This window comes from Electrophorus electricus, chromosome 21 (assembly GCF_013358815.1).
Source record: "Electrophorus electricus isolate fEleEle1 chromosome 21, fEleEle1.pri, whole genome shotgun sequence".
NCBI lineage: Eukaryota > Metazoa > Chordata > Actinopteri > Gymnotiformes > Gymnotidae > Electrophorus > Electrophorus electricus.
This window is the reverse complement of record NC_049555.1, coordinates 12,306,336-12,326,397: the sequence shown is the minus strand read 5'-3', so window position 1 is coordinate 12,326,397 and position 20,062 is coordinate 12,306,336. Positions and strand designations below refer to the sequence as shown.

At 45.7% G+C, this 20,062-nt stretch overlaps 1 protein-coding gene across 8 annotated transcripts in view; it reads right to left on the bottom strand.

The window, feature by feature from the left end:
• Positions 1-85: 85 nt before the first annotated feature.
• Positions 86-20,062, bottom strand: part of adcy7 (adenylate cyclase 7) — a 44,855-nt gene continuing 24,878 nt past the window's right edge. For 4 of the 8 annotated variants that reach the window (XM_035520805.1, XM_035520802.1, XM_035520804.1 and 1 more), the window contains 22 exons: positions 18,575-18,732; positions 15,845-15,956; positions 15,403-15,530; positions 15,147-15,305; positions 14,679-14,811; positions 13,686-13,874; positions 13,482-13,522; positions 13,199-13,258; positions 12,513-12,593; positions 12,178-12,247; positions 11,624-11,721; positions 10,905-10,989; positions 9,983-10,120; positions 9,794-9,883; positions 9,364-9,533; positions 8,990-9,104; positions 8,559-8,762; positions 6,840-6,986; positions 6,542-6,649; positions 5,256-5,370; positions 3,707-3,831; positions 86-1,588 (listed from right to left, as the gene is read on the bottom strand). In XM_035520805.1, the coding sequence (XP_035376698.1) occupies positions 1,448-1,588; positions 3,707-3,831; positions 5,256-5,370; positions 6,542-6,649; positions 6,840-6,986; positions 8,559-8,762; positions 8,990-9,104; positions 9,364-9,533; positions 9,794-9,883; positions 9,983-10,120; positions 10,905-10,989; positions 11,624-11,721; positions 12,178-12,247; positions 12,513-12,593; positions 13,199-13,258; positions 13,482-13,522; positions 13,686-13,874; positions 14,679-14,811; positions 15,147-15,305; positions 15,403-15,530; positions 15,845-15,956; positions 18,575-18,732 (2,667 nt within the window). In that variant the 3' untranslated portion in view covers positions 86-1,447. The remainder of the gene's footprint in view (positions 1,589-3,706; positions 3,832-5,255; positions 5,371-6,541; positions 6,650-6,839; positions 6,987-8,558; positions 8,763-8,989; positions 9,105-9,363; positions 9,534-9,793; positions 9,884-9,982; positions 10,121-10,904; positions 10,990-11,623; positions 11,722-12,177; positions 12,248-12,512; positions 12,594-13,198; positions 13,259-13,481; positions 13,523-13,685; positions 13,875-14,678; positions 14,812-15,146; positions 15,306-15,402; positions 15,531-15,844; positions 15,957-18,574; positions 18,733-20,062) is intronic. The other 4 variants (XM_035520806.1, XM_035520807.1, XM_035520808.1 and 1 more) reach the window with 4 other exon arrangements.

Sequence of the window (20,062 nt, the reverse complement as noted above, 5' to 3'; positions counted from 1 at the left end):
CCGTTCCCGAATTCTCTTCTGCTGTACTCTACAGTATTTTTATTGTCAAGCAGGCTTTTTAAAATGGAATGGCACCAAGAAACCCTTGAAAGGTGTAAAATCATTTATTCCATACTGATACTGTAGGTACTTGAAAGTCAGACACAGTTCTCAGACACTGCAGACAGAAGACAGAAGCAGCCCGTTTTAAACAACAAAAGACGGAAAATTCAGTCTGTTGGTTTTAGTTTAGTAAAGGTACAGTACAGGCAAGGCCCATGGTTTTGCTCATGTCTTTCTCTATAGACAGTGTACTGAACCCAGTAACGTGTTCCCTCCTTTAAATAAGCACTTATTCACATAGCAAGAACACTGAACTTGACTATGCTGCTTAGTAACAGCAATGACAGGCAGATTGGCCATTAACAAGTGCAACCAGTATGACCCTGCTTTCAAATGGGAGAGACCATGATGGCAGTTAGTCAAGATACAAAAACATTTTTAAAAAGGTAAGTAGAAATCTCGTTGAGACACAATTCACCCTCTAGCTGATTGTTCTGAAGCCATTGTTTTTTTTTTGTTTGTTTGTTTTTTAAATCCATAGTAGATAACAAATGTTCAGTTTAATCTTTTTAATTACATATTTGATACATGTAAATACCTGTTTCTGACTCAGTACTGAGACTACAGGCCAGTGACAGCAAGATTTAAGAGACTTCTGTAAGAATTTGGCTAAGTACCACCATACCAAAAGGCAGAACACCATCACATCATGGGAGACAACAGGGAAGAGAAGTTAGCTTTAGCAACATCTTTTAGAACATTTTATAGATGCGCATAGGTTAGAACAGTCCTTCAGGAGTAAATCTGGCCATAGCTTCACAGGAGGAGTTCAATCCACTTTTCCAAAGACTTCACATCATGTGCTAATGAGTCCAGAAATTATGCTCCTTCATGTTTGGGTCTGTGCAGGTCAGGGCATCTGCTAGTAATCTCAGACACAAGCCAAACGGACGATGGCTGCAGTCAACAATGTTCAAGACAAACTTCCTCTCCTGCGAGCTCGGATGCATGCGCAGCTGACAAGGATCAGATGAGATCAGGGTCTTTGCAGATGATTGCAAGATCAGTGAGCGCGAGCGTCCTCGTGGACGCCAGACTAGTCCGTTCCTTTTGTTCAAACATTGGGTGTCCAAGTGCACGTTCACGTTCACGAGTCAAACAGTTTGGTTGCCATCTTTTTAACATATCTGTACGGATCTTCCGATATGCAGCATTGTCTGTAGAATTACATAACATAGAACATCAAAAACAACACACAACACCCATTCCAAGTTAATATAGCAAGATGGTGGTAGAATGCCACATCCATAAAGAGATACCAGGAACAGAGAAAACTCCCATAGCCGTGTGTGTGGATGTGCGTGGAACAGTTGGGCTGGCCGGGTCAGTACCAGTGGTGCTGGGTTCAGCTGAGGCTCATTCCCTGCTGCTTGTCCGTACACACAAAAAAGGTTTTGAGCTCCCCTTTCCCCTTCACATTTATCAGGCCCCGGCACTCGCACGAGTAGCCCAGCTTCTGCAGGACGGACGATGTCTCCTCCGTGACCTAGAGAGGACGCCGCGGTTATTTTACCACAGGATAAAGCTACTCTGCTTCTAGCTCAGTTATTAAGCATTTAAAAGGGCAGTTCCTGTTATGGCAAATGTCTCATTTCACTCGTTTGACATGCCATAAATATACTCGGAAACAGCCCATCTGAATATCAGGTGTTTACAGCGGTGGTCAAGGGAACCGAACATAGATACTAAAACAAAGCACAAAAACACCCCTCACGTAAACCTGCTACTGCAGCAGGCTCGATGTTAGTCTCAAAAACTTTTTTTTTTTTTTTTTGATGCTTCTGGAAAAGACATTTGCACATTTTTTTGCTCAGCAGCATGTTTCCATCAATTTGACTATAAAAATGCGGATGATGGTGTAATTTCCTGCAAATAAGGTTTTGTTTGTTGACAAAATGTTGGAGTTGGCTTGTTTTCATCTCTAATTTCAGTTTTAGCTTCCTTACCTCACCCACAATAACTGATATGAACATAAGACAAAAAGGACAGATTCAAAGACCAGTGCATAATAATTATGTACCACCTTATTAGCACAATTAAGACAGTATGTGTTCATAAAAACATTAAATCGGTGGCTAACTACTGGGGAACTATACATAAATCAGAATCAGTTTTGATTCAGTTTGAGCAATTGTTTTTGTTCGGTACAGGATGCACCACTGCTTAGGTTAGGCTCAACTCATCTTGGTTTAGTTTAAGGTAGTTAGGCTTATCTTATCTTGGTTTAGTTTAGGTGGTTAGGCTAAGCTTATCTTGGTTTAGTTTAGGTGGTTAGGTTAAGCTCATCTTAGGCTATTGTAGTCTTTCTTGGCCATTTCTGTAAATGCATTAGTTTCCCATCATGAAGGGGCAGTGGTAGCTCAGTGATTAAATACTTGTCCTGTAATTGGAAAATTGCTGGTTCAAGCCCCACCACTGCCAAGTTGCCACTGTTGGGCCCCTGAGCAAGACCCTCAATTGCTCAAGTTGTACTCAGTAATAATTGTAAGTTGCTTTGGATAAACACATCAGCTAAATGCCATAAATGTAACTGCTATGATATGTTGGAGATGCATTCATTTACAGGGGAGGCATTGCAGCTTATTTTCACTCATTTTAAATAGTGATGGCCAATTAATGCCATTTAGAGATAATTAGCATTAGATTGATTCTGGTCATTTAGTGAGAAAATACGAATGTTATTTGGGAATTGTAATGTTAGCAAGCCTTTATCCAACTAACCTAGCTAGCTAGCTATCTTACAGGGCTCAAAACTATTGTTCACGTCTCAACTCAACAATCTTCTAACCTAAGTGACCGATTTGATAGTTATAAAAAGACACCCAGCATTAGCTACAGTCGGTTGTATTTGCTAATGGGAGATTTAACTTGTTAACAGGACGTTAAACGTTATCACCTTGCCAACAGCGTGTTGAGGAGTGAACGTTATGGGCTTCCAGCAGTTTTGGAAAGAAGGTGAGAAAAGTGAGTTAACTAGAGTGCTGTACTACAACTCTCATGCACCCTGCCAATTTGATTACCTATGGACATTCATTTAGTTATTTTTTTACAGACAGTGCAAGCAATAACTCTCTCTCTCGTTAATTAAATGTGCATTTTAGTTTAGTAAATTTTGTGTCTCATCTATTATCAATGTTAATTCAATTGTACTGTATCAATTGTGATATCAGCCTGCTCTCTAAATATTGCCATCGCTCCTTAAAAACCCATATTGGTCGACCGCTAATTCGAAACATCAAAGCATCTGAAGGTGGGTCATTATCCAGCCAGCCCAGAATCAGACAGACCCTGGTAGGCCACGAGTTTTAAGACACAGTTTTAACAAATATTGTGGGCTGTGTGGATTCTGATCTCAAATGTTTTTTTGACTTTTTATGAAGCCTGACATTTAAATGATTCAACAAAAGGTATCCAATTTTGGTCAAATAATATAGACCAGTCTGAAACCATGTCACATCAAGAGTTCCCCAGTGTAGCTTTATCACAAGGTACATTGCAACTGCAATACAACGATATAATCACGATATGATATTTTTGTTTGTATTGCGGAGCCCTAGTGCACGTTACTCCTGCATGTTCTGTAGGGGGCATTGCTGCATGGTACCTGGATTTTTCCCAGCTCCCCAGTGCTCTCCATCCGACTGGCCACGTTCACAGTGTTCCCCCAGATGTCGTACTGTGGCTTACGAGCCCCGATCACACCAGCTATCACTGGGCCGTGGTTTATCCCTGAAAATACATAAATACATGCACCATCCTTTAAAAAACACGAAAAAAAACCCTCAAAAACATTTTTGCCAGTAGGCCCCTTAGTCAATGCAACAACACCTGTATATACATGGGAGTACCGTGAGAACACTTAATGATGGTCTATGCTTCAATTGCTATGGTATCAAAAGGCAGCTATGACATTACTGACCACACTGTTGCCCATTCTGGTATGTAAGGAAAACTAAAAAATACTGTCAGGGATTACTTATAAGTAGAAAAAGTCACTTCTTGAAATACCAATAGATACATAAGGTGATGCTGGGGGAAAAAAAATTAAACCTATTTCCAAACTAAAATTTGGATATAGATTTCTCACAGACCTCGGACATTTAGTCCAAAATCAGGCCCAATATGTGCATAGAAAACCAGAAGTGAATCGATGTGTAGACTGGACAGCATAAAAGCTTTTCTTACCACATTTAAAGTTACTGTAATAGTTTCACAATATATTATTGGTTTGAAACAGCTAAGAATTAATTCATTTATCTATGATACACATACACATGCATACAGGACAAATTCATCCATGGGAACAGTAGGGGACAAAATTGCTCTTTATGGTTCTTCAGCTCAGATCAACTGCTGGTGAAGGACCATGTGCTTTTAATAAAATCTCTTCTCCAGCAGAACTCTGTGAATTTCTCTGCTATTCCAGTTTTCCCCTCTGACTGTTGCCACAGATGTACATTAGGCACTTGGCCTCTGTGACGCAGAGTGTTTATGAAACAGGTCATCCCAGATCAAGTGCATGAGAGCTATTTAATATTTCCATTTATGCAAAAACCAAGAGGAAAAAAAGCTTGAGAGAACTGGTTTGGTAACTCAAGTTCCCTCAAATATTAATGCATGATGTTTATTGTCTAATATGGTTGGGACCTTGAATTTATCCCCTATTAGCAGCAGTTCTCTAGAGTCAAAACCCCTGATGTTTGCTGCTATAGCAAAGAAAACCACCACGCCAACCGTACGTCAGATGACCAACAACTCGGGGCTCCGTTTCCAACAGACATCAACAATCTCATCGCATAACCCATTTGAATTTTCAAAGCCATTGTTGCACAGCTGTTTAACGTGTCACTAGATATGTGAGCTGTAGGTAACAGTCTTGTAAACACAGTCTTCCAAACCTCATCATGAAACTGGCTAATAAGGACATGCAGAACACAAACACATCCAATTACCCGATTACTGTGGAGGATGCAGGGTAGACTGAATGGTTCAGCTGGTAAGAATTTATTTAGGTAATTAATGAGCCTGTGTGTCTGTTTCCTGTCTGGCATCCCTGGTCAGGTAATGATACTTTGTGTGTGTGTGTGTGTGTGTGTGTGTGTGTGTGTGTGTGTGTGTGTGTGTGTGCGCGCGCGCCTGTCCACCACACTCACCCACACGTAGTCTGAAACTGTTGAACGAGTGCCTGTTGATGCCGTCCAGCTTTCCAACGAGGGCGATGGCGAACTCCACCATGATCCCGATCTGGGCATGCTGTCTGTCGCGGTCCTGGTGAGACAAACCTCTCACCGTTACAGGGTGTGTCAGGAAGTGGCAGAGGGCAGCACACATGCGCTAGTAAAAGCTGCAGTGTGGAGTGCCTTGCTACTGTAGCACGGGCCAGCGCACGTCTGTGCGGAGTTTAACACTAGCAGAACCATAATTGTGTTCCAATAGCAACTACCATGTATATTACCTTTGAGTGCTTGTTAAGAAGCCACAGACAGCCAGAGGAGAGTAGCAACGTTGCACACGCTGATCAGCCAGAGCATTAAAACCACCTGCCTAATATGGGTGTTGGGTCCCCTTGTGCCTCCGAAACAGCTCTGAGCCATCAAAGCCTTCAAAAGACCCATGAGGTGTCCTTTGGTATCTGGCACCAAGACATTAGTGATAGTTCCTATGTCCTCGCAAGGTGGGAGGCTCCAAAGATCAGACTCGTTTTTCCAGGACATGCCACAGATGTGTGACCAGACTGAGGCGTTTGGAACCTAGAGGCCAAGTCAGCTTCCTGAACTCTCCGGTGTGTTCCTCGGACCATTCCCCGTCGAACTTTGGTAGGACGCATTACCCAGCTGAGAGGCTACGGTCATAGGATAAGTAAAATAACGCACATGATGTAAAAGCGCGATTCTTCAGACCAAGTCACCTTCTCTCACTGCTCCACGGTGCAGTTCTGAAGCTCATGTGCCCGCTGTGGGCGTTTCCGGAGGTGTACAGAGGTCAGCATAGGCACTCTGACCAGTCGGCAGCTACGCAGCCCCATACGCGGTAAGCTACGACGCACTGTGTGTCCCGACACCTTACTAACATGACCAGAACGTACATTTTCAGCAGTGCACGCCGCAGTCGATCTTCAGTGGGATCGGACTGGACGGTCTGGCCTTCGCTCTCTGCGTGCATCAGTTAGTCTTGAGCACCCATGACCCTGTTGTCCTTCCTTGGAACACTTTGGGTAGATATGAACCACTGCACACGGGGAACACCCCATACAACCTGCCGTTTTGCAGATGCTCTAGCTGTCACCGTTTGGCCCTCGTCAAAGTCGCTCAGTTTTCCCATTTTTTCCTGTTCCCACACATTGACTGCATCTCACTCCACCTTCATGATGTGCACTATAAAAGCCCGAGGGGTCCACTGTGAAGCTTGGTCTTAATCAGCCACTTCTACAAAACCTCACCTGGTTAATCTCCTGTCCAGGTGTTCCGCTAAGGCCAGCGGCAGCCATGTATGTGCTCCCGATGGTCTTGATCTTCTCAACGCCGCTGAACTTGGGCTTAGACAGCAACTACAGTGAGGACCAAAGACAGATGATGACACACCGTAGAATGACATCTAGTTTTTGCATCGTCTGTAAAGTCATGGCAGAAAGGGAGCCGTTTAGCTTGAAGGATTAGCCGTAACCATCGGCCGTAACCTGGCCCTGTGGCACCAGCTCACCAAATCGGCTGTACTGCAGTGGTACGCCAATAACCCACCTCATCGAAGTCTGCAATGATCTCATTGAGCAGTCGCAAACACTCCAGCCCCTCTTTGTTGATGTCACACTCTGTGTAAAACTCCTTAAAATCAGGTACCGAGGCAAACATCACGCACACGCAATCGTACGATTTGTAGTACAGATCCTGGAGAGAACACACATATAAACAGAGTTCTTAGAGTCACGCAGTACAGAATGTATTATATTAGTACATTAATAGTTTAGGCAAGTTCAAGCACAGTACAGCAACCAGCACACAGGCGGCGGGTGAGACACACAGAGTGCCATGTGAAATGAATGTAGGCAACAGTAACATTCCATGGGTGCATCAGATTTTCAGACGGGGGATTTTCAAATTGTGTGTGCATATTCTTAGTGTATGAGGTTTCCAGTAAAAAGGAAAGTAGGTCAGCTCTCTGGTCATTTCTTTCCTTCTTTATTTATTTATTTTTTTTAATAGTTGCACTTTTTTAACTAAATAATGAGATGAGACATTCTTTACTAAGCATACTTCTTTTTTTTTTTTCAAAACAAGCATCAAGCATTTTCCTGCGATTCCAGAGTGCACAAGGTGTCATTTTAAAATACGGACTATGCCAGCGGTAGTGGCAGGTAGCCAAAGGTCTAATGCCACACACTGCCAAGCTGCACTCTGGGGCCTTTTCCCCACGTAACTTGTGAACATACATCAGTCAGCACAGTTCTGAAGGACAGTGGGCCACAAACCAGAACAGTCCATACACCAAACACTTCACCAATCACGACCACGTCACTAAACACCCAATGTGTGTGTGTGTGTGGGGGGGGGGGGGGGGGGGGGGGGGGGGTTGTAGGCTACTAGTCGGCTCTAAGGAGGCTGGATTTGGCCTCCCACACTGGGCCATGGGTGACTGGTGAAGGGATGTTAAGGTCGGGCCCGGGGGAGCACTTTCAGCTTCACCACCGACACAGTCATTTAAGTCCAGGAGTCAGTGGTCTGTGTCCAAAAATTCCACCCTTATTTTGTTTCACAGTCTGCATGTTTAGCATTGGCATAATAACACACATTACATCTAGAACTTTGTTGATCTACTTTAACATTGCTAGAAGGGAAATGGCATTACAGATTAACAGCCAGTTCCTGGTATGTTCGGCATGTTCCAGTTAAATCAGCACCATGATATGGTATTGAATAGCACGTTATGGTACGGTATGGAAGGAAATGGTATGCTATGGTATTGAATGCGATGCTGGGGTGTGGTGTGGCACGTCCAAACAAGTAGCCGTGCCTCTCCAAATAATCAGAGTTCAAGTTGAATCATTCAGACAGCAGGGTAACAGATGCCTGCTGCCATCATCACCCAAAACACTCAGAATTCCTGGACAATTTTCTGACTGGAGCAGAAGCTAAAGTTAAAGTGAGCAATGCGCTCGACTGACTACTGTCTCTCTCTCTCACACACACACGCACTCACACACACACACTCACACACACACACTCACACACACACACTCACACACACACACTCTCACACACACACACTCTCACACACACACACTCTCACACACACACACTCTCACACTCACACACTCTCACACTCTCACACACACACACACACTCCAAATAATTTGGTGGTTGCTTAGAGAAGACACAGCTCTTCTTTAGCACTAGAGGCATGAGTGGTCCAGCGGCGTGTATGGAGGGGTGGTCTGGCACATGGCCCTTCAAGGGTCCTACCTTGTACTTCTGGTTTAGTAACGTGTTAGTGGACGGCAGTCCCACCTCGTTCTTTTTGTTCTCGCCCACGAAGAGCGCAGCCACGTGTGCAGGGAGAACGTTCTCCAGGAGCAGGCGGGTCAGGTTCTCGCACAGTTCGATGGCATCCTTGTCCATGCGGTTCTTGTTTTTCAGCAGGAAGTCCTGCCGACAGCAGAACTCGTCCTGGGAGGGGTCAAAAGGGTCACGGTGACGGTGTGATGCGTGTGCAAAGCTGGAGACCTTTCCCCTAGTGAAGTCGACATCAGATGTGAAGTACTGGTTCCAAACTGTTACAGATGTTCTTCACTGGAGATTCCATTTCGCTGTACTACACCTGTGCTGTCTATGGTATAGGTAATGTGAGGGGGTAACTCACATTAACTCAGGCTGGTGTGGAGATGTGCGAGTACCTGGCGTGATATCAGCAGCATAGTGAACAGGAAGAGAGTGATGTAGATGCAGCTCATAGTCAGTGAGTTTTTCATTAGCCCTTCATTCATTGGTTCATCCCCAGAACCATCAGAGCTGCAACAATTACAACACACACACACACACACACACACACACACACAGGAAATACAGAAACTGGCAAATGTAGAGCCACTATCTAATAAAAAAAATACTGCAGATTTTCATATTGAAGCTTATTGCTGTAGCATTCTTACTATTGCTGTGATAACCATCAAAACAGAAGACGGATCAAAAATCTACTCTGCATCCCTATACACAACACACACGCACACACACGTCACTATGCAGAAATCCCAAATGTGACTGAATGTACCTGCTGTTATAGAGATGGCAGTTGTGGGTGGCATACACATCAATCTGGGTACAGATGATGATGTAATAAATGGCACAGGCGATGAAGAGGAAGGCGACCTTCAGCTCGAAGCTGACTCTCAGAAACACGGCACACACCAGTAAGGCCAGGATACAGCTGTATACGGAGTACTATGCCAGAGGGACGGAAGAGGAAACCACACACTTCAGGAAGTGAAGGCTTCACGTGCCATTCCTCACACAAAACGTGAGCCGTGTTGCCGGCTTCGCAAGAAATTAAATAAAAGGCGTTAACGCAGTTACCTAGACAACGGTGTTTTTATGCGGTGTGTCATGAGAGATGAGGCAGAGAAGAAGAAAAAAAGAGCGCGCGCCAAATCTGTCTGAATCGAGTGTGAGTGAGTGTGTATGAGTGTGTTCATGCTACCCACAGGAAATACATGGTGTTCATCATTTATGTGACCTCCATTTCCGCCAGCAGAGTAGGACTCATTAGGACACCGACTTGGCGCTTTAGCACTCTGTAAAACAGAGGAAACATGACTGACAGACAAACAAAATTATCTGATCCAACTGTTCAATGGCATCCTGTCCTCTCCACTATATAGAATATTATTTACCAGGTTGAACAAAGCAATGATGACAATAACTGTCGTAGCGATGGTTACTAGGGGCAGACGCACAAAAGGTCTCTTGACCACCGCCTCCGACACAGCTGGCAACCACTGGCAGGACTCGAACTTCTCTGGGAACAACTTCTAAGAAAGAAAAAGGGATAGAAAAAAAGAACCGGAAAAATACATGTATTAATACAAACTGACAGCATGTTTTCTGATTAATTGTAATTTTATCTGACCCTGTCCTGATTATTCTCAGAGAGAGAGGAAGAGAAATCCCATCAGTGCATCACAGAAATAAACAAAAAGAATGACAAACCACACTGGTAGGCCCATAGACTTTCTGGAACATTATATGCATATGTGGGGGGAAGGGGGGAGGATGGAGACAGACAGACAGACAGACAGACAGACAGACAGAGAGAGAGAAAGAGAGACAGAGGGAGAGAGAGACAGAGGGAGAGAGATATTATGGCAAATGTCAGTCTGTTTATAGTGGCCACAGGCATTCCAGAAACAGTGTCCAGCCAATCAAAGGCAAGTATGGTCACATCACATGACATACTCCACAAAACATACAGGCCAGAACAATGTGTGCCCGCATATATAAAAGGCTCAACATAAGGACCACACACACACACACACACACACACACACACACGTCTGGATCTCTTCTAGTACCATCATCATTATGGTTTTCTCTCCGCTGTTTTACTGCTATGTTTACACTAAACCTTAATCTCAGATTTTGCCTCTTTGGGTTCTATGTGGGAGGTGAATTTTTTGAGTAGGGAAAAAAAGCATTTATACTAATTAGGAAAAGACAATTGTTTATTTTGTTTATTATTTGGCCACAAAAAACCCTCCACACCAGCCAGGTAAGCCATAATGAGTGTGTGTAAAAGCACCAGGTACCAGGACTAACCTGAATGTGACCCGCAAAACAGATGCCGAGGGTGAGCAGCAAAGCGCAGACCAGCACTGTAAATGCCACAGCTAGCTTCCTCCGCCTGGGAAACACAAGAGCTCTTAGACCCAAGCATCGCACACACACCCGCACCTCTGCACACCATCCACGCACACACATGCACCGTCACACACCATGCACGCTCACACCCGCACCTATGCATGCACAGATGCACACCCGTACACCCCTCCCTGCGAACCGTCGGGCAATCAAAGTCTGCGTTGCGCGCGTGCGCGTGTGTGTGCGCGAGCGTGCGTGTGTGTGCGCGAGCGTGCGTGTGTGTGCGCGAGCGTGCGTGTGTGTGTGCGCGAGCGTGCGTGTGTGTGTGCGCGAGCGTGCGTGTGTGTGTGCGCGAGCGTGTGTGTGTGCGCGAGCGCGTGTGTGTGTGCGCGAGCGCGCGTGTGCGTGCGTGTGTGTGCGCGTGCGCGTGCGCGTGCGCGAGTGTGTGCGCGTGCGTGTGCGCGTGCGTGTGCGTGTGTGTGTGCGCGAGCGCGTGTGTGTGTGCGCGAGCGTGCGTGTGCGCGAGCGTGCGTGTGTGCGCGTGCGTGCGCGAGCGTGCGTGTGTGTGCGCGAGCGTGCGTGTGTGTGCGCGTGCGTGTGTGTGCGCGAGCGTGCGTGTGTGTGCGCGAGCGTGCGTGTGTGTGCGCGAGCGTGCGTGTGTGTGCGCGAGCACTCACTCTTTGGTGACACACATCTGAACTATGAAGATGCAGAGAAAGATGAAGGTGGCACAGACGACGTAGTACCTGAAGCTGGGCATTTCTATAGTCCTGTACTGAGAGACACAGGTACAGGTGAACGCTTCAGTGCTGAGACCCGAAGACACAGGGCATGCAGCAGGGGATGGGGACGACAGACTCTGAAGAAGTGACACGACTCTCCTACGCATCACCCACACAATATTTGTTGCCTTGATCTCTTTGGGTGGTTCTTCAGAAGCACATTAATTTATATTAATTCATATTAGCAGAGCTTAGGAATTCCATCAGCATTAAAGCACAAGGTATCATTCACTATATTAATTTATTGTGTTCTTTTAATCCCTGGGTCATTATATCATGAGAGCAACACTCTATCTGACGTTTAGGTGAAGGAGACCTTGATTGTGATTTCTGTGCTGATGAAAACCAACAGTGTGTTCTTCTGAGTGTGTTACATGTACACGTGCGTAGGTGGACCCAGGACCACCACTCAGCTGGCTGCTCAGTGATGTCGCTGTGATTCAGTCTACCTGTTTCTCCATCTCTCGCTTGGTGAACCACAACGTCAGGCCGGAGATCTCCTCGGACTTCACCCACTGTCTGCAGGCAGGAAACACACGCGCACGCCTCAGAATGTGGGGTTCATGTTTAACGCAAGCTTAATGTTTCCTCCTCACACTTCGGTTTGAGGAAGAAATGTCTGATATTTTTCCAAGCAGGGTTTCACATGCACAGATTAAACTTGGAGGAGGCTGTATTACTGATTGTGCACACATGTACAGAAAACCTCCATTTTGCCCTAAGACAACAGAGAGGGAAGGGGGGAGAGAGAGAGAGAGAGAGAGAGAGAGAGAGAGAGACTCACTTGCTGGAGCTCAGTTCATCGATGGTGGTGATCATCTCGTTGTGTAGTTCCTCATCAAACTTGCTCTTCTGGGACTTGTTCCTACAGGAGGAGTTAGTGGAGTTAGACTTGCACACTGATGTGCACAGTGTGTGTGCTGCGTGGAAGGCAGTCCAGGGGCAGGTGGTTGGGGGAGGGGGTGACATTATCGGGAGCAGCTGCAACATGCTGGTTATAAAATCCTTCAGGCCAAGCTACCAGGGTAAGGAAGAAGTACTGGGATGGGTGTGGGTGTGTGTGTGTGTGTGTGTGTGTGTGTGTGTGTGTGTGTGTGTGTGTGTGTGTGCAGGAGTGGCATGCAGGATGCCTTGTGTTAGTTTAAACCCCCAAGTGAGACAGTAATGTTTCCTGATACAGCTTGGAAGGGAAACAGCCATTTCCTGACACACACATACCTACATACACCTTCAAACCCACACCACACCCAAATGCATGCACGCACAGACACACATACACACACTTTCTCCCATCTTAACATTATGCAGTAACCATGTGGGGACCTGAAGGCACTCTCTCAGGTGCCAGAGTGGCTGTTAGGGTTCATGCTAGCTGTGGGTCCAGTCGGGGAAGCTCAGTGTCAGATTGGGATGTTAGTTCCAAAACTGTGGCCCCAGGAGAACCGGCCGAGCCAAAATGGCTCCACTCACTTATTGTTGCTGAATGGAGGGGCAGGCAAGGGGAGGGGCTCCTCAAGAGACTCATCAAAGCTGCCAAGGACCAACAGTCAGACAGCAAACTTATTAACACCATTTAGAAAATGAGAGCGAGAGAGAGAGCGAGAGAGAGAGAGAGAGAGAGAGAGAGAGAGAGAGAGAGAGCGAGAGAGAGGCGCGAGACAGACAGACAGAACGGTCTAGGGTCATCTATCACACACTACCATATACCACCCCCCCCCCCCACACACACACAGTTCCCATGTGTCCTACTTACCTCTCTGTGATTTTCAGGGGAGCTGATCTCAGAGGGATGTCCTGATCAGGGTCAAAATCAGTTCTCTCATTCATTTCATTAGTTTTTCAGTAATTGTCATTAACATACTGCAACAATTATGGCAACATTTACTACTAATCAGCAAACTTTCCCATCTTCATATGCAAAGCTGCGTCTATATCTATCTGCGTTTGTGTGTCGCACCTTGCAGCGGTTCTTGCCGTTGACCAGGGCGTCGGAGATGAATCCCTCTCTGCTCTGCAGGTGGGCGAAGGGCTTAACGGCGCCCCAGGACTCCAGGTAGCGCGTCATTCTCACAGACGCGCGCATCTTCAGCACGTCATTGACACGCTGCTTGGGGACGCTGCGACTACTCTGGGCAGGGTCCTTCGACTGCACACACATGCATGCACACGTGCAAATTATGCCAACAGTGTCGTATGTTTTTGTTTATTTCATATCCTGTGTACCTTCACCATGAAGCTCCTCTCTAGACTATATTCTTTTATTAGCCACGAAAAGCTTCAAAATATAATTCAAAATACGCAATTGAACTCAGTCAAGCTCTGGTACTGACCCAGAGGAATATGACCAGGTAAGTTCTGATGGTGAGGTAGAGAGTGTTGATGTGTGTGCATGCATGAGCTCTTTCAGGTAGAGAGCGGTGTGTGTATGTGTGTGTGTGTGTGTGTGTGTGTGTACTGACCCGGGGATCTATGACCAGGTAAGTCCTGACGTGGAGTTCTTTCAGGTAGAGAGCGGTGTGTGTGTGTGTGTGTGTGTGTGTGTGTGTACTGACCCGGGGATCTATGACCAGGTAAGTCCTGACGTGGAGTTCTTTCAGGTAGAGAGCGGTGTGTGTATGTGTGTGTGTGTGTGTGTGTGTACTGACCCGGGGATCTATGACCAGGTAAGTCCTGACGTGGAGTTCTTTCAGGTAGAGAGCGGTGTGTGTGTGTGTGTGTGTGTGTGTGTGTGTGTGTGTGTGTGTGTGTACTGACCCGGGGATCTATGACCAGGTAAGTCCTGACGTGGAGTTCTTTCAGGTAGAGAGCGGTGTGTGTGTGTGTGTGTGTGTGTGTGTACTGACCCGGGGATCTATGACCAGGTAAGTCCTGACGTGGAGTTCTTTCAGGTAGAGAGCGGTGTGTGTATGTGTGTGTGTGTGTGTGTGTGTGTGTGTGTGTGTGTACTGACCCGGGGATCTATGACCAGGTAAGTCCTGACGTGGAGTTCTTTCAGGTAGGCGTCTCTCAGATGACCATCACCTTCTTCCACCTCATAGGCCTTGTTTAGGTGCTTCAGGGTTGCCTCGGTGATGTGCACCCGGCTGGACCCCACCGCACCGAGACAACAGGAGAAATCCAGACAGCGGCCGGAGCACTTTCAGCAGAGCGATGTCATGGCAGCATGTTTACATGTCTACACTGGCTGGAGTGATCAATCCCCCTGTTCCGTCTGTATGTATACAGGCTTCCAAGGAAACATTTCTGACTTGACTGCCTTTTTAAATATAGTAAGAAGCAGGAATCTAGGAAGTGTATAGAGCTCCATGCGTTCTAAAATGCTAACTGGACTGAGTATTGAAGCAGAGATTTCATCTGAGAATTCGAACTCTGGTGTAACTGAGGTTGGTGTGTGCACGTGTTTGTTTCCTGTACATACCCTGGCAACCCTCCAGACTCCATATGATTGGCCAAAGTAACATCATGTGACCAGACATCAAACTGCCATTTGCGTAGACCAATCACACCACAGAGCACATTCCCAGAGTGCACGCCCACTCGCATATTAATATCGACACCTGTTGCTTCCCGAACAAGCCTACAGATATTAAGTTGAAAATCTTGTGAATATTTTATTGCATATCCAGCCACATTGTTTGAGTGTGTATAAATGCTACATATTTATGTAGACTTACTTAATAGCCTCACACATGTCTAAGCCCATTTTGACACAGTTCCTGGCATGGTTGGGTAAAGACACCGGCAGCCCAGACACACAGTAATAACAATCACCTAGGATCTTTATCCTCATACACTCATTCTCCTACGTGCATGCACACACACACACACACACACACACACACACACACACACACACACACACACACACACACACACACACACACACACACACACACACACACACACACACATCAGTGTTTTGCAGGTGATCTACACTGAAGACATAAGACATAAGTAGTAACACTGGTACGATTCATCTCATACCAGAAAAACTGAACACTTACTGCTAATTATTAAACAAGTGAAAAACAGGTAATGACCGTCAATGCAAGATTTGATTTACTTATTCACAAAGCAATCATGAGACCCCAGTGAGAGAAGCACAACAGCACTCACTTTTGCAATCTGGTCAAACTTTCCAAAGAGTTCATTCAGCATGATCACCAGCTCTTTAGGGGAGCAGTCACTGGCCAGCCGGGTGAAGCCGACGATGTCCGCATACAGGATACTGAGAGAGAGACAGAGAGAGGGAACCAAAGAATTACACAATACATAAGCTACCCAATTCTTATATCATTACTCAATTATATAAAGTGCATCATTTTATTGCATGCTTTGAAAATTAGAATGATTAATTCCATACTCTCATACATCTGTAATGTTTTTTTCTTCAGTTCAGTGAGAAAAAGCAAAGAATGAGGGCAAATGCTTGTCAGATGTTTGGCGGGAGCCGATCTCATAAAAGGATTGTTCTGCAGGTTCCTGCAGCTCTTTGATGCCTGCTCCTCTAACTGCAGAAAAGATTCTCCAAAAAATAGATTCCTGATTTCTACAGTCCCTCATAGCGTGGTGGGGAACACCCCTCCACTCAACTGTATATATGACTTGTCAGGTATCTACTCGATTTTTAATGGCAAAATGTTTTGGCTTTATGCAATAACCATTGATTGTTATTTAAATCAAATGAGCACTTTTCAAATTGTCCAATCAGCTGCAAGAACCGTGATTGCTGTTGCATTCTATATCTGCGTCTCTGGCATCAATAAGGTCTAGTTTGTGGAAATAGCTAAGCGATGAAAAGTCAACGACGAGTGTCATGTGTCTCAAGAAAAATGGGCAACTGATTTATTTTTTACTAAAGTGGAAGGAAAACCAGTATGCAGAATTTGTGGAGAAGCCATTGGTGTTCTTAACAAAAGCAATATCACACCACCAAACGCACGTCCTACCAGCAACGATCAAAGAACAGAGCAATTTGTGTGGCTCAAACAGTTCACAGCATAGCAAGCATCTTTCTAGTGACGCAACCCTGGAGCTGGACACTGTGACGGTGGTGAGGGTTGTGGAGAGTGAACTGATCGCAGGCATCTTCTAAAGGTGAGGTCGTGAAGGAGTTTATGCCTTCTGTGCCCAGAGCAATTCTCCAGAACAGTTTGCGAAATCAGGTCCGGTCAATCCATTTAACAGCTGTGCTCATCTGGTCACCACGCATCTGAGGTTAGAGGTTCCTGGACTGACACTCACGCAAACCCATGCATAGTTAAACACGTTAGACCTCACCAGCAGTTTTGCATGGGATGGTACGACGCTGCGTGATTAGTGTGGGCTTGAATCCTTTGAAAACCCAACAATACCCAACACACTAGGTGTCAACATGTTGCTGAAAGGACAACAGAAATCAACTGAAACTGAAATCAAATCAATTATCAGTCTACAATCAATGAGCTTAGAAACAATGATGGAAATAACAGGACAAGCTGGAAAAAAAGAAGTGTGAATTACACCTGCTTCCTTCAGATGTTCATCCAGACATACGCAAGGCTCCCACACACACACACACACACACACACACACACAAGTATTGCATGGAGGTGGAGTCTGTTGGGCCTTTTTTTTTTTTTTTTTAGAATGATCTGATTCATTTGAAGGTGACAATAGTACCATATGAAATTCGAGGCAGCTACAATGCCAATAAGTGAATTGATCGATATACCCTTAAACAACAGAGTCTGTGATCTGTAAGTCTATGGGAGGGACACGAGACCACTTTTTATTGCGAAAGCCAAAAGGAGGGGATTTGCTGTACTGTCATTAAGACAAACCATGGTTTTGAGAATAGACATCCGATATATGTTCAGTAATAAAAAGCCAACAGCTTTCACTGGACAGTGTTTCCCTGCACATGTCTTTAGTCAGATCATGTAATGGGACAGGAACGACAGGCAAGGCAGTGAAATCTGCATTAAACAGTTTTATGGGGAAAAGGTATAAAAGGGTCGTATAAGATGAGTTTAGTTTCATGGTTTGTGGAAAGACGTGTCTGACTGGGACGAGTCAGAAATATGAGCTCCTTAAAGGCAGTGTTTGGAGAAATGCTTGAAGATTTACTGGCTTTTCGGTTCTCTCACCTCGTAGAAGAGAGTTTGCATGATCACATCTGTAGATGCACCCGCCTCCCACACACATACACACACACATACACACATACACATTAAGATTATGGGATGTTATGCCTCTTGCATGACTCACTACTGAAATCCAAAATACAGGTCATGACTTTCCAAATGAACAGTTCCAAAGCAGAGCAACCGCAGATGTTAGCGACTCCCTAAAACCATGCACGTAGGAGACCGAGTGAGCATGTCTGTAGTGTAAAAGCTGGAGTACACGGACATCAAACCCTGTCATTGAATCACTGTCCAGTGATGAGGTTCACGACAGACATTTGATGGTCAGAAACACTGAAGCGGACCAGCAGAGTGGGTTTATGTTCAGAATGTTAATCCATAAGCCGTCTCCAGAGAACAAGGAGTCAACTGAGATTGGACTCGCCCTGTCTCTCTCTCTCACCGATGAGATGCGCGCGCGCGCACGCACACACACACACACACACACACACACACACACACACACACACACACACACACACACACACACACACACACACACACACACACACACACACACACGCGCGCGCACACATGTTACTTGTTCTTTGTTTGCCTGGTAGAGTTATAAACATAAAGCCTATGTGGACAGAAATTGAGATAATGAGCCTTGTGTCTCTGGACATGGCAGGTGTGTGTGTGTGTGTGTGTGTGTGTCTGCGCGTGCGTGCATGTTTACCTGACGTTTTCATGCCTCTTGACATAGAGGCTATGGAAGTTATTGTCTTTGACCAGTCGCTGATGTGCCTCCTTATCTTTGCATTTACAGCGTTCCATTATGGCCAGCTTCATCTCCATGGAGATGTACACAGGCAGCACTGACTGCAGCAAGCTTTCCTGAACACACACACGTTAAAGAAGGTGTCATTCAGACGGGACAGGAGACCCAACACAAAGAACCTCAATTAAAAACCTCAGCAGTGAGCTAATGCTTTAGTCATTCTTCACCCTAGTAATTATTTACCAATACTTGCAGTATTCATTCAATAATGATTCAGTATTTCAGCAAAGAGCTGTTCCAATCCTATGCCAGCCCAAAGGCTAGCCTTGGCTGCCAGCAGGAGCCAGAACGAATGGTGTTACCAAGGGGACCTGGGTTTACTTACACGGTTTTATACACCAATTTCTGCTCTACTGCCACAACTGATTTAAGTACCTCAAACTAGGTTCTTAATTGTGGCGCCACCGTTTTCCGAGGGTACGTGTTTCTGGGCACAGTGACTGTAGACAGAGACCCCCAGCGTCCCCTGGTGTGGTCTGACAGGGCTCAGGTGCTTATGGTTTGCTGAGGATCACTGTTGTTGCCCTGGTGTACCCTCACACAGACTATAAGTCAACCCCGGGTTCGATTCAAACGTAGTGGTCAGTGTCCTGAAGGCTTTTTCTGCCTCTCTCTCCCTCCAGATATGCCCCCCTGCTGCTCTTAGATGCAGGACTCTCCTTTATGTGCCGTTGGAGTCTGGGTCTGTAATGGGACACTTTCAGATCTTATCTTCCAACAGAACAGAGGCTGTACTCTCCCCCAACCAAAGTTTTCTGAGGACATGGTGTGTGTGTATGTGTGTGTGTGTGTGTGTGTGTGTGTGTGTGTGCACGAGAGAGAATGTTTGTTTGGGTTACATGGTACCATCATTTTGCTCTTATCCATATGGGTGTTAATAAAAAGATGGCTGTAACAGCAATCAATTTAAATTGGTTCACAGGTTTATGAGAAGTGTCCTCTTTGGCACACAAGTGTGCGCACAAATGCGCACACACGCACCACCTCTACTCCATTCTCTTGTCTAGCAACACTTGTCCCCTCTCTGCCACTTTTCAGTGGATCCAACAACAAACAGAATCAACATGTGAAAATCCATCTAAACAATCACACACACACAGACAGGCAAGCGTATTTTCTTTCTGTTCTGTTTGCTTTGGTTCGGCCAGTATGAGAGCCACTGAACTGGAAGCCCCAGTGGAGTCAGACTATGGTGCAATGACCATCACAACAGTAAGGACCAGTCGCCACAAATGACCATCACAACAGTAAGGACCAGTCGCCACAAATGACACCAGCTGGCACTGAAACCATGTGAAAGGAGCAGGGGAATGCACATGAATCATTGATTCAGCCTTATGACTCAATTATCTGTGCTATGAAAAGCAAGAACTCCAACCAGGTTTA